General features: G+C 48.1%; 1 protein-coding gene across 17 annotated transcripts in view; it reads right to left on the bottom strand.

The window, feature by feature from the left end:
* Positions 1-12,939: 12,939 nt before the first annotated feature.
* Positions 12,940-24,314, bottom strand: part of PTPRS (protein tyrosine phosphatase receptor type S) — a 213,580-nt gene continuing 202,205 nt past the window's right edge. For all 17 annotated transcript variants that reach the window (XM_074203905.1, XM_074203904.1, XM_074203907.1 and 14 more), the window contains 9 exons: positions 23,925-24,044; positions 23,076-23,230; positions 22,451-22,736; positions 21,668-21,846; positions 21,048-21,174; positions 20,527-20,652; positions 18,369-18,523; positions 15,766-15,901; positions 12,940-15,098 (listed from right to left, as the gene is read on the bottom strand). In XM_074203905.1, the coding sequence (XP_074060006.1) occupies positions 15,030-15,098; positions 15,766-15,901; positions 18,369-18,523; positions 20,527-20,652; positions 21,048-21,174; positions 21,668-21,846; positions 22,451-22,736; positions 23,076-23,230; positions 23,925-24,044 (1,353 nt within the window). In that variant the 3' untranslated portion in view covers positions 12,940-15,029. The remainder of the gene's footprint in view (positions 15,099-15,765; positions 15,902-18,368; positions 18,524-20,526; positions 20,653-21,047; positions 21,175-21,667; positions 21,847-22,450; positions 22,737-23,075; positions 23,231-23,924; positions 24,045-24,314) is intronic.

Genomic DNA, 24,314 nt, shown 5'->3' with positions numbered 1-24,314 from the left:
TTTTCATCTTCACTAACCTTTAGTTGGAATTGAACAAATTCTAAGGGCTCAAGGGCTCCACCGCCATGTCAGTGGGGGACATGGCACAAAAAAAGTTTAAAAGCTCCTGGACTGGATAATCTATCCCAAACCCTAGACAGAATGCAGTGACATCATTCTCACAGGGAGAGAGGCAGCTACTTCCCTGAGAGAGAGACATTCAGGCTGAAGCTCCCTCTGGTGTTGGGTAAAGTCCATGACACATTCTTTGCTTCTTTCATCTACTCTGGATAGATCTTGTGCCTATCGATTTCTTTAACTATCCTCCCATTCACATGTAAATTATTTGCTGTCTGGAACTGTTTCTGCCTTTCTTTGTATTGTATCAGCACAGCAGCCGTGCATATTAAACTCTTAATAAAATCTTGTTCATTAACTTGTCTGCCAAAGGAGACCTGACGTGGGTCACAATTCCCTACCCTGCTGTGTCTCCCACAAGGTGGGGAGCCAGTCAGCTCCAATGGGCTGAATGTTAAATTTTCATGTATGTGCAATAAGAAATTGACAAACTACAAATCAGAACTTGATTTATTATTTTATTGATTGTTTAGGCTTAAGAAAGTGATGGAGAAAATTTTAATTGTAGATTCCATTTTACATGGGACACACTCAAGAGCTGGTTGTTAAACATACTCCTACCAGCAAACCCCGATACCTACTCAATGTCAAGATATAGGGAGGGGATAACCCTGCCTCATAATGCTGGGAGGACTCTGTGGAGTCTACCTCTCCTCCCCACCTCTTTGGAAACTGGAGACAGAACAAAATCTTCCGTTACCAATATTTTAGGCTCCTTCCTTGATCAGAAGTGATTGCAGAAGAGCCTGTCCCTTCTAAAGTGTCATGTGCAAAATTGGCAAAATCCCTTTGGAGCCACTCGTAAATGAAATAGCCATCAAGGCCAGGCTGAACATTAGCTTTATCAGTAGACAGGGAAGCAGAAACACAACCCATTAAGAAGGATTATCATCTTCTTCGAGGAGAGAACATTGGTCCTTACCCCTACGCTCTCAATAGATATGCTACATAAATGGAAAATCACGCTCCTTTCCCTTGGCTCTTCTGGGCTGCCAAGATGATCCAGTTGCCAAGTTACACCTCGAGCCTTTGATTTGGGTCATTTGCTTCACTGTAAATAAGATTCTTTTCTCTTACTCACGAATCAGGTGGCCTTGTAGTTCTGTTTTCTTATTGTTCCAGAGCTTTTGGTTCTCAACAGGACCAACTGAGGAAATGGGGAGGGGTCCTTTATCTTACCAGGGCCCCTATAACATTCTATAACACCTAGAGAGGGGAGAATTGATGGGGCCATCTTCCTATAAGGGCTCCGAGGCTCTTCCTCTGTCATCTTTAAGTATCTACTGAATGTCCACTATATGAGGGTCCTGGGCTAAGGCTAGGCAGGGGCTTGTAACCAGGGCTCTGCTGGAACGTGCTCTCATTTTTAAATTTTTGGTGTGAACTTTATATCTCAGAGATCAGCAAACACTATAAAGCAGGGTTTGATTTATTATTTTCTTGTTTGTCTAGGCTTAAGAAAGTGAAGGAGAAAATATTAATGCAGATTGAACTTCAAAGCTGTCTTGCATGCATTTTTTCCCCTGGAGAAATGATTGTTCTATCTTTTCCAGTCCTGCTCTGGTTATAGTCCATATTTGGAGTCTGCCATCCTGGTCTTAGCCCGGTAAAGTTCAGCAAGGCTCTGTACGAAGTTGGCTGCAAGATTAATGAATTTTCCAGCTGTAATGGCTTACAAAGATTGTCTGGGTGGGGAGGAGGAAGGCCCTATAATGATAGAATCCAAGTTGGTTGGGGGACATGGGCTCAGGGACTTTGGTCCAATAGACTGAGGGTCCATTGATATAGTAGAGAACCCTAGACATGGCACCTGCATTCTACCTTAAACAGGTGGGATCTACAGGGAAGAGAATTACAGTGAAGTTCAAATCATACATTTTTCTATTCAAGAAACTTCAGTAGGACTCTAGGATGAATGTGAGATGTGCAAATTTATGACTATTTCCATGCCAAGTGTTCATATGAACTATTTGTGCCTGACCTGTGGTAGAGCCTTCTGAGTATGTAACAGTCTGATCAGTCACTGCACCAAGTCAGAACACTGTGCCAAGATTCCAACATAGTGATGTCATTTTGATCCTCTTGGAGAAAGAAGAACATCAACTAAGCAGCTAAAATAACCAACCAACCATTGACTCTGGGATTAAAAATAAAATTACTTTTTTTATCCATTGCTTTCAGGCCACCATCTTTTCCCCAGGGTTTACCCAGAACCCTTGAGGGGTGTACCAACTTTCAGCCATCATCTTCAACCAAGGACCTGCTCAGAACCTCGTTACATCCCTGGATCTTGGACCTTCTCCCTCTGACTTCTGGTCTTACTGGAGGGTCTTCTCTAGAACTTGAGAGGTCATCTCCTAGACCAGCTACCACAGAGATGGTTATATACTTGAATGCACCATCACCTACAAGTGTCCAACTTCTATGTTCATCAATTCTGAAATTCCCTTATAGGACTACATTATTTTATCATTCCATATTTTTTGTATATATCTGTTCTTTATATTCACCTTAACCTCAAATTCTTTTGCCCTTCATTCTCTCCTAACCATTACTCCTTCATTGGCCTGCCCTCTCTCTCTCTCTCTCTCTCTCTCTCTCTCTCTCTCTCTCTCTCTCTCTCTCTCTCTCCCTCTCTTTCTGTCCGTACACACACACACACACACACACACACACACACACACACACAGCCCGCTCCTTCAATTTTACACTGTCTTCTACCCTTGAATCTCAAACCCCTTTATCTTATGGATGTTCACATCTTGCAAAACACGTCTTTGGATTAGTCCCACTGCCTATCTCCTCCATTTCTATTTAGTGTTGCCAAATAGAATTGGAGAAAATAAAGAAACTGTTACATAATAGTCTGCTCCAAATGTATATTCCATAGTATGCCCTGGGCCCTCACTGCAGTAAAGCAATCCTTTTGTTGTTCAGTCATTTCAGTCATGTTCAAATCTTTGTGACCCCTTTTAGGATTTTCTTGGCAGAGATTCTTCTCCAGCTCATTTTACAAATGAGGAAACTGAGGCAAATGGGGTTGTGACTAGCCCAAGGTCACATATCTAGTAAGTATCTGATACCAGATTTGAACTCAGGACGATGAGTCTTCCTGACTCCAAACTGTTGCTCTATGCACCATGGCACTCCCTAGCTGCCTCCAAATCCTGTTGTAACTCCCCAAATAATGTATTTATACTTACCATGGTGGTTATTCAAAACATTTTAATTTCTCCCCAATTTAATTTCCTTTCCCCACCCTTTCAGCTAGGACCTCATCTCATTCTTCCCTGAAAATTGAGACCATTAGCCCAATTCCTTTCCCCTTCACCAGCAGGTCCCTTTCCTACTTTCCCAGTTTTTTTTTAACTTTATACCCCTCCTCCTTACTGTTCCTCTGACATGATATTCTTCGCACATGATTCAAATGACTCTGCATTTGCATCAGCTGCCGTCCGTGGCTAGAATGTTCTCCCTCCTAACCCCCACCCCCCGACCTTGGCTTCCTCAGTTTCCTTCAAGACTCAGTGTAAATGTCCCTCTTTGTGTAAAGTCCTACAGTCCCTTCCCTGGAAGATCACCTTCCCTGGATACAGTGTTATTTGTATGCCATCTCCCTAATAGAATCTGAGCTCTCTGAAGGCAAGCATTATGTTCTTGTCTTTTTTTGTATGTTCCATGTTTAGCACAATGACTGCCAGACTATACATTGCACATGTATGTCCTCATGCATTCTATAAGCATATATGTATACACGTTTCCATAAGCATGTTGCAAATATATATTTATATATGCATTTATAGCAACACTTGTATATAGATACAATATATATGTATATCCTTTTTTAAATTTTTTAAATTGAAATTTTATTTGTTTTCAAGTGACAAACCATGATAATTTTTCAGCATTCATCCATTTGTAAATTTGAGTTCCACATTTTTCTACCACCCTCCCTTCCCTCCCCCCTCCCCATGGCAGCAAACAGGCTTGTAAAAGTTGTATATGTCCTTCAGGTTCAACATATTTACAAATTGGTCATTTTGTGAAAGAAGAATTAGAACTAAGGGAAAAGGAAAAAACTCATGAGAAAAAAAGAACAAACAGAGAAGTTTTAAAAAAAGTGCACATAGTGTACATTCAGATTTCATGATTCTTTTCCTCTGGATGTGGATGGCATTGTCCATAACAGGTCTCTCAGGGTTGTCATTGATCTCTAAACTGCTGAGAGGCACTGCATCCGTCATAGTTAATCATCTTACAGTGTTGTTGTTAATGTAGAATGTTCTCTTGCTTCTAATCTTTTTCACAGCATCAGTTCATGTCATTCTTTCCATGATTCTCTAAATAAAGTCTGTCTCCTCATGATATTTTTATAAAACAATGGATTCCATAACATTCATATGCCATAGCTTTTTCAGCCATTCCCTAATTGAGGGGCATCCCCTCAATGTCCAATTCTTTGTTACTACAAAAAAGAGCTGCAATAAATATTTTTGAACATGTGAGATTTTCCTGTTTTTTTTTATGATTTCTTTTGGATATAGGCCTAGTATTGATATTGTTAAATCAAAGAGTATTATCAGTTTTATTTCTCTTTGGGCATAGTTCCAGATTGCTGTCCAGAATGGGGAATGTACCAACAGTGCATTAATGTCCAATTTTCTCACATCCTCTCCAACATTGATCATTTTCCTTTTTTTTCAACTTGGCCAATCTGATAGGTGCGAGGTGGTACTTCATAGCTGTTTTAATTTGCATTTCTCTAATCAATAATGATTTGCAGCATTTTTTCATATGACTATTTATAGCTTTTTCATATGACTATATATAGTTTTAGTTTCTTCATCTGAAAACTGCCTGTTGACCATCTGTCAATTGGGAAATGACTTGTAATTTTATAAATTTGATTCATTTCTCTATATATTTTAGAAATGAGTCCTTTGTCAGAAACAGTAGCTGAAAATTGTTTCCCAGCTTCCTATTTTCCTTCTAAACTTGGTCGCATTCGTTTTATTTGTGTAAACCTTTTTTAATTTAATATAGTCAAGATCATCTATTACAAATGTATGCAATATAAGCATGTGTGTATTTACATGTTTTTTGTAAATATGTATATTTGTGTCATGTGTGTATGAAAATCAGAATGTATATATACAATGCATATGTGTATAGTATTATATAGAATGGGTATAATATAACAATTTGTAATTTGTAATATAACTATTTGTAAGACTATATGTATAGTTTGTATTGCTATAAGAATATATGTATGGAGGTTGCAAAGAGGTGTGTCTATTGATGTTGCATATGTGTATAAAATAAGCATATATTTATTTATATGTGTAGTAGAAACATGTATTTGTGTGTTTATAGGTGCACACACATGCTTTTGTTTATATTTACAGCACACGTGTATCTCTGTAGTCACATACATGTTCATGCATGTGCAATGCATATATGCATGTGCAACCTATGTGCATTTCTAGAAGCATAAATGTAGACGTGTGTATTTATATATGTTTGTTGACTGACTTTATTTGGCATGTGAAGGCTTTCAAAAAGCTGACTGCTTTATCTTTCCAGGCTGATTTAATATATTTTCCTCCTACCGTCCCCTACTCCTATCCCAGCTCTGGCTTCAGTCAAACTCATTCTATTTCCCATTGAGGTTTGGCACAGGCCAATGCCATGTTTTCCCCTCCTAACTTTGACCTCTAAGAATATCTTCAGGGTTCTGCTTGTCAGCCCCAAGGTCTGTTTTTTCCTGCTCTCCTTGTTGTTAGCGTTTTCCTTGCTCCCCCTCCCAATTAATTTGGATTTTCTTCATACAAACTGTGTACTTATTTAACTATGAGATGATGAAATGTTTAACAACTGGCTCTCTTTTTTAAAAAATGTTATTTTATCTTATTTTTCAATCATATACAAAGATGGTTTTCAAAATTCATCTTTTTGTAGGTTTGGGGGTTTCACTTTTTTCTCCCTCCCTTAACAACTGGCTCTCTTAAAAAAAAAGTCTGCAGGACACGCCTTTTTTTTTTTTTTGGAGGCAAGCAGAGTAAAGTGACTTACCCAGGTCATACGGTGTAATGTTGATGTGGCTGAGGCTGGATTTGAACTCTGGTCCTCCTGACTTTAGCTGGGACTAGGACTTTATCTACTGTCTCACCCAGCTACTCAACGCATTTTAAAGTTTAATCAGTTTAATTAATATTTTCTTAAATCTAAATAACACCTTCCCAACCCCCAATAAACCAAGTCCTGATCTGTAGCATTAGCATATTTCTGAGATGGAGACTGTCTGGTAGGAGCTGGTTAGGAAGTATTCTTTAGTATATACATACATACATGCACACACACGCATGTGTGTGTGTGTGTGTGTGTGTGTGTGTGTTAGATCCCCAAATAGAATGTCCTTTCCTTGAGGGCAGAGATGATTTCATGTCTATCTTTGCTTCCTTTTTAGCAAGGCAATAGGGACATCTGGCACACAGCAGGCATCTAATCCCCTAGGTAACTAGATGGTCCAATGAATTGAGTATTGAGTCTGGGGTCAGGAAGACCTGAGTTCAAATCCCACTGCAGAGACTTTGTAACATTGAGCAAGTTAGTTCATTTCTGTCTGCCTCAATTTCCTCATCTGTAAAACGGGGTTGATAAAAACAGGATTGTGGTGATGATTAAATAAAAGGGAAGGAAATAAGCATTTAAGTCACCCTTACAATGTACCAAACTGTGCTACATGCTTTTAAAAATGATCTCATTTGATTCTTTTTATGAGATAATGTGGGATGAGTGTTTCATAAGCCATAAAAGGCAATAGAAATACAAATTGTTATTATCAAATTATTACTGAACCCAAGAACGCTGTGGCCAGACTAATCTGTAGGTAGAATAAGGAAGCGCTTGGCCTGCCTTTGTCAGGGTCTTGGCTTCTCCATCCGGCACCAGAATTCACACCCAAAAGGCCGCTTTCTCCAAGAGCTGCACCAGCTGGGCTGGGGGTGGGAGACTGCCCCAGGATGGACTAGGGAGGAGAAGCAAGGGGTTGCAGGGATGCAGAGGTTTATGGGGATGGAGGGAGCTTGGGCCTCAGAGGTAGGTCCCAGAGGACAAACCTCTGCACTATTTGCCTGGACAGAGAGAGGGAGGAAGGGGCTTCTCTTAGTGTTCACTAATAGAGGCTGCCCCAGTTGACCAAGAAGGACCATGGGGACCAGAGGAGATGGTCTGGAGTGAAGGGAGCTCTGAGTTCCAATCTTGGTCCCATCTGTGTGTACAAAATGCTGGACAGCATCAAGTATACAAACATGAATAATGCTAAGTATAATTAATATCGAATGTATTAAGCCTTGTTTCCATTCATAGGTTACCAAAAGGCTAGTTCTGGAAAAGATGCTACAGACCACCGAGTTCAACCTCCTCATTTTACAGGTAGTCCACAGAATGGATGTGACTAAGCCAAGGCCACTTAGGCAGTGAGCTCTTCTGGCTCCTGTGTTCTTTCTTCTCTTCCAATCCACTTACTGTTAGTTTCCAGACGAGCGGGTTAAGGATTAGGCCAAGATCATGTGGCAAAGCTAGGGGAAGGGGTAGAGCCAGGCCATGAGTCAAAGCTGGCTACTTCCAGGTCAGGGACCCCTCCTCCTAAATCCCCGTCCCCCACCCCCCCTTCCCCCAGCTCTGGCCTGCCAGTTCATCCTCTCTGTGTATGGACACTAATTGGTAGAAGCCAAATGTTCTGTTTGTGAGTTCTCTTTATCCCTGTTCATCTCGTGCGGGGCTAATTTTATTAAAGTTCCCCAAAGAGGGAATTGTAAATTCATTCGAGCGCATCTTGGCCCGGTCGTCCCCTCCTCTCCTGAGCTAAACACGATTAGGTGTCATCTGGGCCCTGTGATAATTAAAAAGGAGCTGATCCAACATAATTCTTAATTAAACTGTAACGAGGTAAGAAGTTGTGCGTCTTGCTTTGGGGCTCCAGAGGACGCCTTAGCAGTTAAGGGCTTACTGATTCCTTGAATAGAGATGAAATTGGGGTTTCCCCTCCTTAAAATAATTTCAATATTATTTAGAGTAAAAAAAATCAATGTAGCCATCCATGGCGGGTGAGGTGGCTTGGCTTAGGGCTGCTTCATTTTGAGAAGACCTCAGAAAGCCCCTCAGAATTTGTGGGGCAGACTCTGAAACTGGGAGCTTCCTCATCACCCCTCTCTTGAAGGCCAATTCAAAACTCTTATCTCTCTCCTATTTCAGGATCTGGGCTCTGGTAGCCTGCTCCTTGGGAATCCATTATGATTCCATTATGATAAAAACAACTTCTGGTCAGTTCACACTTTCAGGGTTATGAAGGGTTTCCATACAATAGCCCCGGAAGACAGTCTAATTATTGCGGGGCCTATTTTACAGATGAGGAAACAGAGGTTCAGGGCTGGGTTACACGACTAGTAAGTTCTGAAGCCAAGAGTCGTCTCCAGATCCCACCCTCTCCCACCAAATTGAACACACACACTTAGCCCTCCAAACATAGTAGGAGCATCTTCTTACTTCATTTAGCCTCTCTGTACTCCTCAGTGATCATCTCTAACCTCACGTGTTTTCTCGTCTGGCCCTTCTTGGGAGGTGTGGATGTCCTGCCTTCCCATCAACATTTCGAACTCAACATGCCCCAACGTCATTTCCCCTTAAATCTGTTCCTCCTACTCACTTCACTATTCAGTCATCCAAGTCTCTCATATTCATAATCACAGGATTATACCAAAATTAAAGAATTTCAGAACTGGAAGGGAACATAGTGGAAGGAAACAAAGGTAAGTGCCTCAGTTTCCCAATCTGCAAAATGGAGGGCTTAGGCTAGATAACCTCTGATATTCCTTCCAGCTTTAAATCTAGGATTCCTGGCCACAGAGGTCATTGGAAATGATTGGGTGGGGTGGGGGTGAGGTGGGACTTTCATACCTAATCCTGTCTAACCTCCAGTGTATTATGTGGAGTTGGTTGGTTTGGGGAAAAAAGCACCAGCCTGGGAACCATGAGGATGGTCTCTGCGACACTGGGTATGGGGCATAATGTCTCCATGTCCATTTCTTTATCTGAAAAATGGTGCTGACTTGGGCCTTGGTCTTTGCTCCTAGATTTTAATAAGTAAACATCATGCACACGTATGTGTATGTGTGTGTGTGTGTGAGAGAGAGAGAGACAGAGATAGAGAGAGAAACAGAAGTAGACACTGAGTAGGTGGAAGAACCTACTCCGGTCTAGAGAATGCTTGCTAGCTGTGTGACCCACAGTCATTGTACTTCTCTGGTCCTCAGTTTCTCCAACTATGGAATGAGAGTTGAACAAGATCATACACCTAAGGTCCTCCCAACTTTGACATTCTGCGTTCCCAGTGCCCTCCGGGCCCACCTGGGCCTGGCACCATTTTAAGGTCTCTTCTAGTTCTGATGCTGTATGATTTTGGGATGGGGATAGCCATTAGCATAGTTTCCATAACATTTCCCCTCATGATCAGATACATGTTGACTTGGAGGGTTTATGTCTTCTTTACTCCCCCCACCCTTGATGGATGACCTGTCCTAGGGAAAGGGCTCGACGCTTTCCCCACCTTTTGGGTATCTGGCAGGATTTTACCCCCAAATCTGCTCCCTCTGAATGGAAGGAGAGTGATCTGTGACTGTCTTGTGCCACATCCCTAAAATACAACTCCAACCTTCTGTTTGAACTCACTGGGGGACAGTTAGCTTGGAGAGAGGAAGCTGGGGGTACAGTGCGGGGGGAGGGTTGAGCATGTATGGAGAGCAGGATTAGTAATGGAAGGGGGCAGCTAGGTGGTGCAGTGGATAGAGCACAGGCCCTGGAGTCAGGAGGACCTGGGTTCAAATCTGGTCAAATACCTAGCTGTGTGGCCTTCGGCAAGCCACCTAACCCCATTGCCTTGCAAAAAAATAAAAATAAAAAGGAGTAATGGAAGAAAGCTGCAGAAGATGCGGCCTTCATCTCGGTGAAAGGAAACATTTCTTCTCTGTTGAGAACTCTGGAATGGATTGCCCACGGTGGGTTCCTGGGCTGGCTGGACCCTCCCATTTTCCTCCAACTCTTCTGCTTGTCTGCTCCCATCTCTCTTGGGCTGAGGATCTCTGTTCTGGGTTCGCCCAGCACAGGCCTCTGGGTTGGGACATTTTTCCAGCCTCCATCTACAGGAGGTCATTGTTACTCACCAAGAGCAAGAGACATGCAGGGCTCCCTCAGCCAATGCCTAGTCTGAAAGGGTTTTTTGGCCAGGGGCCGGGGCCTGATGAGAGGGAAGGAGGGAGGGAAGCTGGGGGGGGGGGGGGGCTTTCAGAACTAGAGCCTCAGTGAAAAGAAACCAAGACTGCAAAAGTTCCATTTTAGCCTTTCAGCAGTTTCCCCTTTGTCTGATGGGTTAGACATATCCCTCTGTGGGCACACATGGCAAACCCATTGGCCTTGGGCTGACTCAGAGCAGGAAGGGGGGGGAGAGGCCTGAAGGGGCCTATTGAAGAGAGGCTATGGGGGAGATGAGAGAGGGGAGGGGATCCAAGGGAGGGAGAGTTGGGGTGGGAGGACAGAGGCGGAGAGGATGACAGACCCAGAAACAGGGAGAGAAAAGCTGAGGGAGGGCGATAGGTGTGTGTGTATGGATGTGGATGTGTAAATGCATATATATATATAATATATATATATATGTATATATATATGAAAAAAATATATATATGAAAAATATATATATTATATATACACACATATATTTTGAAAGAGGAAAGAGAGGGAGAGAGAGAGAGACAGCGAAGACAGAAAGAGAAAGAAGGGAGAGAGACTGATGGAGGGGAAAAGGAGAGAGGGAGGGAGAGGCAAAGAATTCTCTTCTTTCCTCTTTTTCTATTTTAATACAATGGGATCATCATCAGACTTTGGAGAGGAGTATCTCTGTGAGGGCCATTCCCCATGTTCAGTCTCATCTCTACCCTCATCTTTGGGAGCCCAGTCAATGTTTGCAGAGTATTAGTTGGAATATTGCTTGAGGCCCAGGGATTGGATGGACAGTGGCCAAGGATGGTGCCCTCTCTTCTCAGGGTCCTTGGTTTTGTCTGTTCCTAGAACTGTCCACCAAGAGGAGGGCCCAGCCCTTCCAGGGTCTGCCTAGTGACCCTAATTTGATCGTGACAGATCTTGTCAGTCTACTATCTTCCACTATCTCTGAACCTTCACCATGGGAATATCCTCCCTGTCTGCTGTCTCTCCCAACAAAGAATATTCTGGGCCCAATGGAGAGAACTCATAGCAGGAGTTTGATCAATATTCTTGATGACTTGAAAGTCATCCCTGGCCAGCTGAGGAGCCCTGCACCATCTCGGGCCTTGGTTTCCTCATCTTTAAAATGGGGATGACAATCTCACCTCTCTCTCTCTCTCTCTCTCTCTCTCTCTCTCTCTCTCTCTCTCTCTCTCTCTCTCTCTCTCTCTCTCTCTCTCCCCTCTCTCCAGGCCCCCACAATAGTTCTCTCCTACAATATCCAAAGAACCTCCAACCTGGGCCCTTCTCTACCTCCCTCCTTCTGGAGGCCACCCCAAGCATCTCTGAGCCACAGCTCTGCAGGGCAGGGGGATACTTTCCTCCCTAAACCTCTGCTTCTGTGTTGCCTCCAGATAAAATACCAACTTCTCAGTCTAGTGTGGGAAGCCTTCCACCACCTGCCTCAGATGTAGCTTTCCAGCCTTATTTCACATTTACCCCCTACCCACTTGAAACTGTTTTTCACAAGGTCTACATTTGAAGCATTCTTGATTAAATGCTACCCCCAACTTGGGGTGAAGCTTCCATTTCACCATAGCCTCCACTGATTTCCTTTGGAGGTTCAGCCTCCAGGGGCTGTCCAGGAAATCATTCTGCTCCTGGCTTCTCACCACGCAGAGATACCTCCTTCCTCAACATGTGCATGCATGCACATGAGCATGTGCCTGAATTTGCAAGCATGTGTGAATGTGAATGTGTGCATGTGTGTGCGTGCACATGTGTGTGTGTGTATGTGTGAGATTTCCCCTCTGCTCACTAGAACACAAACTCCTTGAGGGCAGGGCTGCTTTGGTCTGGATCCCCAGGGTCTAATACCTAGGCTTTATGGAAAGTTGATTTACTCATTTCTATTCTGTTCCTTTCTTCCCCAATGTGGTTGTGATGAAGAAAATGCTTTTTGAACAAGGAGCTGTGGGATTGGCACCCTCACTATCCTTGATTTACTCAGGGTCTCCACTCGACCAGAGCTCCCGAAGGTCAAAGACCCCGCCTGCCACAGGGGTATTTGGGCTGCTTCCCCCGCCCCCTCCTCCTCTGGTCATCCCTCTCTCTCCCACTCCCCGACTCCCTTGGAAAGGTTGAGATTTCTCTCCATGAGGGGGAGGAGATAGCTCTCCAGCTAGCCCCAGCTCTGTCCCTCCTGGGTCCAGTTGAAGGCTCCCGGCCCACAGAGCCAGGCCTGGCAATGCACTTTGTAGCCCGGTGGGAGGACAGCTGGAGAGGTCAGACTTGGGGAGTCAGGAACCCTGGGATGGGAGCCCAGCCATGCTGCCTAATAACCTACCTGGGTGGCCCTCGGCAAAATTACTTCCCCTCTCTGGACCTCAGTTTCCACATCTGTAAACCAGGGTGTTGTGAGCAACAACCAGGTTCATAAAATGCAAGTAGCCTGAAAAACCCTCCAGGGCCATGGAGATCTGTGGCCCCTCATTCCTCCTATTCCTAGCTCCCCCCGGGGCCCACTCCCACAGCTTCTGTGACAAAGGAGGCACCTGTAGACCTGGCTTTCAGACAATCTTCCTTTAATACAAAGTCGATATATCTACATACACAGTGGCAGGAAAACCACTTACAGTTTCAGTTTGAAGTAACAGTGGGAAACGGATAGCGTCTCTGCTCTCGTACAAAGAGAAAAAACTGGTCTCGTTGGCATTTACTTTTCTCCCCACCCCCCCAGTCAAGTCCTGGCTGTGGACGGTCAACGTTTGGGGGCATGTTCACATGGCCTCTTTGGCCGGGGCGGGGAGGGCCAGGCCCTCCCTGGTCGGTGCAGGAGGCGGGCTGTCGGTGTGTGTGTGTGTGGGGGCACCCCACCCCCCAGGGTCCAGCTGGGGCCCCCATCCCAAAGCATCTATCATCCCCACAGTTGAGCAGAGCGCAGGGGAGAGGGAGAGGTGCCCGGGGGCAGCCCGGGCAGGGGCTGAGCTTCCTTTCGCCCCTGTTTGGCATTCCTGGGCTCCGCCGGCCATTGAGGAGGTGGTTCACAGAGGATGTCTGGCGGGTGACCAGGGGCAGCCTCAGGGAGGGGAGGGGAAGGGGCTTCCAGGGTGGGACGGTCTGTCCCTCCCACCCGCAGTGGGCACCTGGTCCTGGCGGGGGAGCTCAGAGAAGGAAGGGACCTTCCACCGGCCCCCCTGCACCAGGAGCGATGCCTGATATGTTTGAGATTGAATTTCCAAACAAAACAAGGACAGTTCATTCTTACATGAGCGAGTCGAACCTTTCCAATGGTAGAAAAGCATATGTAGAAGTAGCAATTCGCACGGAATCTGGGATAGGATCACAGCCAGGACACAGAACGTTTCTACCGTGAAAAAATAGACTGTCTTTGAACGTAATATGAATAAGCAAATTTTCTTTTAAATTCATTGACTCATATTCTGTCAGTTGTTTTTTTTAAAAAAAGGAAAAAATACACTATTTAAAAAAAAAACGGTAATGTCACTGGTTACAGTTACAGAGATACTTTAGAGAAAGCCGCTCACAGCGCAGGGCCAAGGCGCCGCTCTTCCTGATGGTCCGTCGGCTGGGGGGGGAGGCTAGGCAGAGGCTGCCCAGTGGAAGTCCTGTGAGGAGACCTCCAGCTCATCCCGAGGGTTGGGGACAGTGGTGGGTGCGAGGAGAACCTGGGGGGGGCTTCCAGGTTCAAATTCAGACTCTGCCTAGGTGGCCTACGGCAAGTCCCGGCCTCAGTTTCCTCACCTGTAAAGCGATGGATCCTACAATTTCTAAGGTCTCTTCTAGTCTGAATCTTATGAATCTACGACCATCTCTTCGCTGAGCCCATGGTGTGGGTGGGAGAGAAGAGACAAGGAGGGGGCCCAAAGGGCCGGTCTTGGTGGTTCCTCAGCCTCACCCCCCTCCCCGTCCCTCACCCTCCAAAATCCAACGGGCAGGAAAGCTCCTTGCCAGGCTGCGCCCTCCCCCTTTGTCTTTTTCTCCATCTTTCCAGAAATAACATTTTTTTTGGAATCAAAAAAGAAATGAGGAATGTTCCAAGTATTCAAAAGGTGAACTGGCGCCAGCATCCCCAGCTGGGTCCTGGTTGTGGGGACCTCCCGAGCAGCCTCCCCTCCCTATCCTGGGGGAGCTCCCCCAGGGACTGGGTCTTGGCGACTCTGTTCCTCCCCAGCTCTGTACATAGGAGGCATTTCATCAATGTGGTCATTGGCTCAGGGCTGCGGCTGGGGGCTCTGCGTGTGGGAGTGGTGGGGAGACTTCCCCTAAAAATGGCCAACCAGATGAACAAAGAAACTAAACTCTTCCGGATGGGCCCCAAGCAACTGTGCCCCTCCCCGGAGTGGGGGGCTGGGGGGGAGGCAGGGTGACTTGAGGTAACGAGCCCCGTGGCTCAGCCCAGCCCTGGCTCCCGAGCCTCTCATCCGCTCCTGGAGTTCATGCTGTGGAGGTCCCAAGGCGAGGACCCCGCGCCGGGCTGCCCACCCTCCCCACGCTCCCCGCTGTGGTGTCCAAATTAAAAGGTACTTGTTGGGTTCAGTTTGTGGTAATCAGTTCGAGGCCCCTTCCGCTGAGGGAAGGGGGAGCGTCCGCGACGTCCAGTGGTCCGTGGAGTCCGTACGGGGAGGGATGGCTTTTTATGTTGCATAGTGGTCAAAGCTTCCAAGGTACTCCAGGGCGGCCTGGTAGCAGAACTGGTACTCATCCTGGAGCCGGGGGAGGAAGGTCACGTCACTGACTGTTGCACAGCACCCCCCCCCCCCAGCCCCCACCACAGGGGAGAAAGGACGCAGCATTTGGAGTCAGTGGGTCTGGGTTCGAATCCTAACTCTGTGGACACCAATTCCCACATCTCCTCATTTTACAATTGAGGTAACTGAAACTCAGAGGGGTGAAGGGGATCTGAAGGAAGAAAGTGAGGTATTCAGCCTGGAGAAGACTGGGGGCCATAGAAGGCTGACCATGAGTTGGAGGCAGCCACAAAGCTCCAGGAGAGGAGGGATGGGCTCTTGTCTGGCTTCCACAGAAACATGGGACCCATACCCGAAAGGCCAAACAGCATGGTTGAAGTCTGTCCTGGGTCTGGGCTCAGGAAGACCCAAGTTCAAATTCAGCTTCAGACACTTACTAGCTGTGTGACCCTGCGTGAGTCACTTCCCTTCTGTCTCAGTTTCCTCAACTGTAAAATAGGACCTACTCCCAAGGTTGTTGTGAGGACCAAATGAGATGATATTTGTAAAGCTCTATGTGAGTTCCCTCCTCTCCTTCCCTGATACCTCTGATGAGGCCGGAGCCATGCCTGCCTCCTGTCCTACGGTTGACAGGCTTAAAGGGCTGGGGGGCTTTCTGAAGCCCGGCCCCGTGGACCCTCACCTCTGTCTGCACCATGGCTGGCCGTTGTGTCCTCAGCATCTTCACCGTCTGGAAGATGTCCACCACTCCCTCGTAGCGCATCCTCTCCAGGACGATGCTAAGCGTGATGAAGACCCCGGTCCTGCCCACGCCAGCGCTATACACAGTGGGGAAGAATAACAGGTTCACAAAGTCAGAGAGAGAAGGGCCTAATGGACCTTAACAGCTGCCCATAACAACCCGTGAGAGTCTGAAGATGGGAAGACTGTGGTCCCAGTGGATGGAGTGGAAGGGTTCCTGACAATGATCATTCTGAAGTAGGGATGAGTGAAAATTGCTAGCTGTCTGCAAGAACTACATCAGGACAGGAAGAAATCTGAGATTTCTCTTGGTGACAAAGTCACAGACATGACTGATGCCCCTGTGGGTTGCTGTCTGGGTTCAGAATTGCAGTTGGAGGTGAGTGAAAGCAAAGATGTCGTTTTTTTCCCCCATTCAAGTTTCCTGGAAACCTCTGACCCCAAGGTCAGAACCCCGAATGTCGTCCAACACCCTTACTTTACTGAGACTCAGAGTGGAAGACTCAAAGGTCATACAAATTTAGAAGAGGGGGGAGCCAAGATTCGAATTCAGCTCTTTAGACATAGCCACAAGCCCATAGCTGGCCTGGCTCCCCTTTCCCTGACTCCCATTTGGGGATCCCTCAAACCCCACTTCCATTGGGGGCAGCTCCTATTCCAGCAGCAGAGAGAGGGGAGGAAATGACTATGGACCAGGGAGAAGAGTGGAAGAGGAGGAGAGACAGGGAAGGAGGAGGGGAGAAAGGGACCAAATAAATCTTTATTATTATTATTATTAAGTAGGACACAACGTTCATATAACATCTCATGGAGCTTAGTCTAGTGGGAGGATCTGCATTTAGAGAAGTGCAAGCCAAGGGAAGGGGCCTCAGGGGACTGATGGGGGAGAGTGGTGGAGAAGCACAGGCTGCCCAGATGGCCAAGCACGCCAATGTAGAGAAGAGATGCACAAATCAGGATGGGGGAAGCCAGACCCTGGAGTCACCAGGCAGGAGGGACAAATCATGAGAAGGCCACAGATGACCCCAGAGTCCAATGCCCTCATTTTACAGTTGAAGAGAGCTCTCAAGGAGGCGCCTGAGATAGGCTGTCGGGAAGAGGTTGAGGCAGGATTGGAAGCCTCCATGGTTTACCTGGTCCTTATTTCTATTGCCATAATTGCAGGGATCTCCCTCCTATGCCTCCCCAGTAGAACATCAACTCCTCACATTCCTCTTTGGTTTTACTTCTCACACCCACAGGCGTGTGTCTGCTGACCACTGGCCAGTAAGAGTGGCGGGAAACCAAGGAGGAAGCGAGTGGAGGGGAGTCCAGGCAAAGTGGGTTTGGAAGGAGGACTGCTTGTCCTAGGCTGGGGTGGAGACAGAGAGGAGGAATGGAGCCCAGACAGAACCAACAGGATGCGGGGCAAAAAATCTTCAAGCCTTCCTGCTGACCCTGAGCTTTGGCTTCCTACAGAGGAAACGTCCCCACCCTGGCAAGGGGCACAGATGGGCAGAGAGGAGGGGAGGCCACAGGAGAGTGTAGAGAGGGGTGCGCTTCCCCCTGGAGGTACAAGAAGTTTGTTAAGAGGGGAATGTGAGGAATATCTGGGAAGTAACTGTCAGTCCCTTGCAATATTACAAAAGTACTATTGTTAGTGAACAAATTTGTGGATTGGAGAGAGACACTGAGGGGAAGTGGCCAGGTGGAAAAGGAAGGAGCTTCGGAGAGCTGTGGATGAATGAAAATTGGATAGGAAATCTTTTTCACATTGACTTGGAAAAAAAAATCTGTGACAATGACCCTGGGAAAGATGAGCTCATTGATCTCCACAGTCCCAGTAAGCATCCAATTGATTTCCAATCAGTAGTTACAGAATTTTTGGTGTCCTCTTGTGGAAGCACGCCCCATCTTTCCTCAACATGCTCACCAGGCTTCATTCACATTTATAACAACTTATCTTGGAGAATCAAGACTCTCATTCCTACTTTTAATCAGATCCCAGGCAGGAAACAAACTGGACACTGGGCATGATATGGGGCTATCACTTTCAAAAACTATCCTGAGAAAATAAAATCAACTAATTTATTTGGCTGTGTTCTGATAAATCTCTAAGAACATTATGATACTAAATCCTGTAGTCATGAACTGAATAGAGGGTTTTTTTTTTTGAAAAATGTAATCTATTTTATTCCTCACATGTGTACGTCTGAGACACTCAAATTTATTTCCTTTTATATTCAATAGTAGTATGGGAAGATTTACTGAAAGCCAAGGAACCCAGGGATGGAGAAAACCCTAGGGACCCCTAAGGGTTGGACTAGGAAGATGAAGACGCATTTGGAAGAGAGATGGGAAGAAGGGAAGAGATGCTCAAGGACAGATGAACAAAGTGGGAGGTGGGCGAGGAGACACAGAGAAGGGAGGCTGTGATCATGGACCATGGAGGGAGGAATGTCTCCTTTTATGAGCACAACCCCAGCTCTCACCACAGTCAGGTGGCCGGGGTTGACACAGCTCACCCCCCAGGACTGTCTGCCCTGCTCCTGCCCTGTGGCCTACCTGCAGTGGACAGAGATGGGCCCATCCTGGCCAAACTGCTCCTTGGTTTTGTGCACTTGGCCGATGAAGTCGATGAAGCCCTCCCCTGACTTTGGCACACCTTGCTCTGGCCAGTCTGTGAACTGGAACTGGCGGACGGTCCGGGACTGGCCATCCTGGGGAGAGGAAGACAGGTCCAAGTTAAGGGTTACTGCAGCTCTTTGTCTGCTCGCTCAAAACTAATGGATTCAGTGCTTGCTGTATATTAATTCTGTCTCTCTCTGTCTGTGAGATGAACAAAAAAAAAATGCAGACCAGAAAGAGGGGAAGGGCAAAGCATCTATTTAGCACTTGCTGTATACCAGGTGCTGTGCAAATATTATCTCATTTGACCCTTACAAAACCCCTGGGAGGTAGGGACCATTATTATCTCCATTTTTCAGTTGAGGATATGAGGCAGACAGGGGTTAAGTGACCTTCTTGCATAAGGAAGTGCTGGAGATAGAGAAGCTTGGTGAGTGTAGAAGGCCTCAGACTGTGGAGGGTCTTGAATGCTGGGAAAAGGGATATGTACCCCACTGAGAAAAGAGGGGGTTCCTAATGATTTAGAGGCAGGAGTGACATAACCACATCTATATGTGTAGGATGGGATGAAGGAGAGGAGACCAGAAAATCTGGGGGACCCTCCAGGAGGCCCTCTATGGCAATGGGCCAGGCAGGCAGTAATAAAGGGAGTGTGGGTGGCAGAGGACAGGATGGGAGAGGGAAGAATTGGTACCATCTTATCCTGTCTTCCTCCACTCATTGTCAAACCATCCCCATCTCCTTCCATTATTCTAGCGCCACCATCATTCACTGTCCATTGCTTAGTAGCCACTGCCAAGCCATGACCCCTATGTTCTGGTCCTCTTCCCCCTCTTCCTCCCGCTGGCCCTCAGCCTCTTCCCCAGGAGCCCAGGCTCTGAGAGGTGAGTTTTGGTGGCATTCTGCCCACACCAGACCACACAGTCTATACCTCTCCAGCCCTGTACTCTAACGCTATATGTTATAATTTAAGCTCTTTGAGGGCAGGGATGGACACCCTTTCTTTTGTCTGGCATACAATGGATGCTTAATAAATGCTTCTTCATCTATTCTTGACCTGTGACTTCACTGATGTCATCTCCTGCTCAACACACCTACTGTCAGCTACTGGACATCACCACCTTCTTAAGTGTCATCTTCCTCCCAGGAGAAGCAGGGCAGCTGCCGGCCCCTGAGCCTGACCACACGTGGCCTCAGGCTCCCACTCTGTGCTTACCTCCCCCCCTGCTCCCCTACATGGACCTGCCTTCTACAACAAGCACTGGATTTCTTAGGGGTCCCAGAGCTCTCGTGACATAGGTAAGCCCCTCCCTTTCTTTGATTGGGTTCATATTCCAGGAACCTTCTCCCAGGACTGGACCAGTCAAGTCTACCTTCCTTGTGGCTGCTATTACTCTGGTGGTGTCATGGACAGAATCTGAGGTCTGGAGTCAGAAAGATCTTTGTTCAAATTTGGCCTCAGATACTAACAGCTGTGTGATACTGGGTAAGTCACTTAACCTCTGTGTCTCATTTTCTCAACTGTAAAATGGGGATAATAATGGTCCCTACTTCCCAGGGATTTTGTGAGGGTCAAATGAGATATTTGTACAGTACCTGCTATACAGCAAGTGCTAAATAAAGGCTTTCCCCTTCCCCCCCCTTTTCTGGTCTGCATCATTTTTTTTTTGGTCTATCTCACAAAAACTTGTATTGCTGTAGCAATTTTCTAGTTGGCACTTCTATTTTACAGATGAACAAAGTAGGGCTCAGTAAGGGGGAGTTCAGGAGAGGGGAAACGAGGGAGAACAAGGCTTCAGCGCCACCACTCAATTCCAGGTCAGCGCACTCCCCAACATGTGGGCCGATGCTGTCAGACTGGACTCTGATTGGACCCTGAGGGGAGGTAGCCCATCCTCAGGACTGTTCCCTGCCCACCAACGTAGAGATCAACTGTTTCCCTACTTTCTCTGGGCCTGGCCTCCACTGCAGATGCCCAGACCTCACCTGAGCGAAGGGGATGGGTGACTGCTCCTGAAGTGTTCCACCGCTGCACACATAGCCTGGATTTGACCCCCTCCCACCAGCTGCCCCCTGGGACAGGTGATATACTCACCCGGGCGTCGGTGACTTTGAACTCACGCAGGATGTACTGGGGCATGTTGTACTCAGCCATGGGGTCCACCACAAAGTACTGGTAGCGTGCTGACCGTTCCGCCGGCCAGTACTGGTGACACTTCTCCTGGTGCAAGGAGAATGGGATTGCCTGTCAGGTCTGCTGTCCCAGGCAGGGGACACATGTGTCTGTGGGGAGCTGGGGGAGCAGGGGACCAGAGTGGCCAGAGAGAGAATAGCTACTGACCGCAGGCTGTCTCCTTCTGCCCTGTCCTCAGCACATGGAGCGAGCACATCTCATCCCCTCCTTCCTGGGGTTGCCCCTTCTGTAAGAAGCCTGTAAGGCTTCAAGAGCTTCCCCCACTCCTGTCCCTTCCCTTAGGAGTCATGAGAAGGTCACTGCCTGAGACACACTTTCAGAGGACTTCCCGGATCTCAGAGGGTTCCCCTTAAGGCAAGGCTTGGTTCTCAGGTTATTTGGTGAATAAATGGTGGGAAGCAGGTATGCCATCCCTCACTTACCCGACCCATCTCCCGCAGTTTGGTGAGCATCACCACGATGGTGGAGTTGTTCTCCCATAGCATCCGCCAAAAGTCCTCGGTGGTCTCTGCCAGTGGTCCCTGTGTGGCAATGTAGGCCTTCTGCTGCCTGTGAGTAAGAGGGGTTCGCTGAGAGAGGCCTTATGCTTCTCCAGAGGTTTCAGGGCCCTGAGTTGCTGCTCCATTGTCTTACCAACGGAGATCAATGAGTCTAGTTCTCTTCTTGTACAGAAAGGGAAACTAAGGGATGAGGCTCAAAGGCTTGCAAGTCCTAGACAGGGCACAGACTTTAAGTCGGGGGGGGGGTCTCCCATCTTTAGGCCCAAGAACATTTGCTGTCTCTTTTCAGGTTGGCAAAGAAGGGGAGGGAGTGACTGCTCTACGTAAAGCAGGGCCTCCCTTGATCCACCCACTTCTGGACTCCTAGGTCCATCTGCCTGTGCAGAGAAGCTATCTTCTCCTTAAGGAAGTTGACTATCTTTGGAGGAGAGTTGGTGAGGAAGGGAACACAACATGGGACTGTGAGAAGCCGGGTCAGATAAACCGAGGCCCCAGAGAAGGGACATCGAGCAACCTCCCCAGCCCAGCTCCAGCCCACATACCGATAGCCATCGATGAAGCTGGCATTGATATAGTCAGAACCCTCCACCCCGCGGATGGGCTGCAGGCACACACGGGTGCTCTCATACGGCATGATGTTCACCAGGCGGTTCTTGAACTTGTTACAGGGAAGGTTGGCACTGATGAAGCGGGATGTGTGGGCTTTGGAGTTGGCCAGCCTCTGGGAAAGGGCAGAGGGAAAGGAGGCAGGTTAGGTCTGGGTAGGCATCTTGGATTTCCCCTTGATCAGCAAGATCCCCCAGTTTCCCCTTTCTCCTCACTCTGGAGGCAGAAATGTGGGAAAGATGGCAAACGGGGCCTTGGTGTTCAGGGCTTCCTTGGCCAGATTTCAGACTCTCAGCACCGTCTGACCCTTCTAGATTCGTCTCTGCTCTCCAAATATCACCTCTTTCCCTCTGAGTGTGTTGTAGTCAGGTTTTTTCCCCCTTTATGTTCTAAACCTGAGACCTGATGGGAGGAAGGGAGAGGCCAGGCCTGGGGTGGGCTAGGCTTGCTGTCCCTGCAAGGCCCCTGCGGAAGCAGCTGCCTCTCATGAAGGTGCAAGGGCCCTGGAGAACTCTAATTTGCTCTTCTCATTTTACAGATGGGCACCTATGGTCCGGCTCATGCTCTGATAGCAGGAATTGGCAGAGCTGCTCCTAGGACCCCACCCCAGGAGCTGGTCAGTCACCTTCCACGACTGACCCTTTGCTCCAGAACTGCACCAGCTCTGGGGGCTCCTGCTCCACCCCCTGCCCTACCCAGGTCAGCCCCCAGCTTCCCACCTTGAACTCCAACTCCATGCCCGTGACATGTTCGCCAGTCTCCACTTGGGCCAGCTTCTGAATGTAAGAGTAGAGGTTGCGGGCAGGAACCTCAGTGTTGCCACAGGCAACAGCTTCCAGAAGGGCATCATGGATGAAGCTATACTGGTCCTCAGTCTGGACCATGTAGTTACGCTGGGAGCGCATGAGGGTCACGTGTCCATAGATGTCCACGGTTTTCTCGGGCTTGATGCGTTCCAGCATGGCGTCTATGACGATGAAGCAGCCTGTTCGGCCTACGCCCGCACTGTGGAGATGGAGAGCAGATGGACAAGGACTCATCCTGGGGTCCCAGCGCCCAAGCACCTTCTCCTACCACAAGCGGGTGGGGCAGATGTGGGCATCATCCCTGAAGGGATGAGGGAAAGGATGTGAAGCTGGCAAGCAGATGTCAGGGATGGGGATCCCAACCCAGGAGTCCTGGTCAGAAAGCCCAGAGAGGGTGAGGAAGGGACATGCCATGTCAGCAGCTGTTCCTCAAGTGCCTGAATAAGCAGGTACAGACAAGAGCCTTGCCTGGTTCCAGGGGCCTCCCACTGCCCAGTGGCCAGGCTTGGAGGTTGGGGATGGTCAAGGGTAACTGTACCTGCAGTGCACCACAATGGGGCCTGCGTCTGGAGGGTTGCAGGTCTTCACTCTTCTCAAGAAAGCCAGGAAGGGCGTTGGGTACTCAGGGACACCATGGTCTGGCCACGCTGTGAACTGGAACTGGCGGACTTCACGCTTCTCGCTGGAACCATTCTGTGGAGACACGGGGCAGGCTAGTGGGCAGATGACCCCATGGCATAGGCCCCTCAGGTCCCTCCATCTTCTCTAATGTTTCCTGGATACCACTTCCTAACAGGAAGCTCTGCCCTCATCACTCCTCTATTCTAAAGCCTTAGAATAGAGCCTTAGGTGGCTCCCTACTTCTTTGAGAAAAAGTTCAAATTCCTCTGCCTAGATCTCATCTTCCTTCTCTCTCTAAGCTCCACTCCCATCCCATTCTGGGGGGGGGGGAGGGGCTACAGCTGTGGCATCCAGGGTTTCTCCCTGGCCTCCAACACCAGTCCTGTCCATTCTCACACCTTCGGCATGATCCTTCTGTAATTCCCTTCCCACCTACAGGCCTGACTCCTCCAGGGTCGGATCCCCAAGCTGAGCAAGGAAGCTGCCTCCTCTTCCCCAACATGTGAGGCTGACCTCTGTAGCCAGAAGGGCAGGACTGAGGCTTCTCCATCCCTAGGGTCCCCCACAAACCCCAGTATGACACAGCACTAGGGGTGAGGCCAGAGGTGGGGTGCAGAGGCCAGGGTCCCAGGGCTGAGAGGTGTCAGGACCTTGAGGGCAAACCCATTCTGAAGCACCAACCTCCCTCCCTTAGACACTTCTTGAATCCCTCTCTTCCAAGGCCACCCTCTCCCTGGCTTGCTCCTCAGAGCAGGGGACACAGCACCTTGTGGAGAGAGAAGGTCCGGACGCAGAAGGTCGCCAGCTCGATCGTGTCTAGCAGGGTAACCTGGATCACACCGTATGTCTCTGTGCCCCGGCCAGGCCAATACTGGTCACACTTGATCTGGGGAGGGGGGAGGAAGGCCAAAGTCAGTGTCACAGTGAAGGACTCCCAGCCTGGGCATCAGCCCTTGAGGCTCCTGGGAGTTCATTCTATCCCCTGAGGGAAGATGGGACCCAGATGCAGTCCAGCCCTTGGGTTGGGACCCTGGGCATTTTCATGGCAGCCTGCCAATGATGCTGGCTATGAAAGCCTAGGCTGGGAAAGGCAGCTCCCCTTGGCATGAGGCCAGAATTTGGCACCTGGTAATCACAATCATCCTGAGTGCCTCAG

This window comes from Macrotis lagotis, chromosome X, assembly GCF_037893015.1.
Source record: "Macrotis lagotis isolate mMagLag1 chromosome X, bilby.v1.9.chrom.fasta, whole genome shotgun sequence".
Lineage (NCBI taxonomy): Eukaryota > Metazoa > Chordata > Mammalia > Peramelemorphia > Peramelidae > Macrotis > Macrotis lagotis.
Note: the sequence above shows the minus strand (reverse complement) of the source record. Positions and strands in the feature narration are given on the sequence as shown.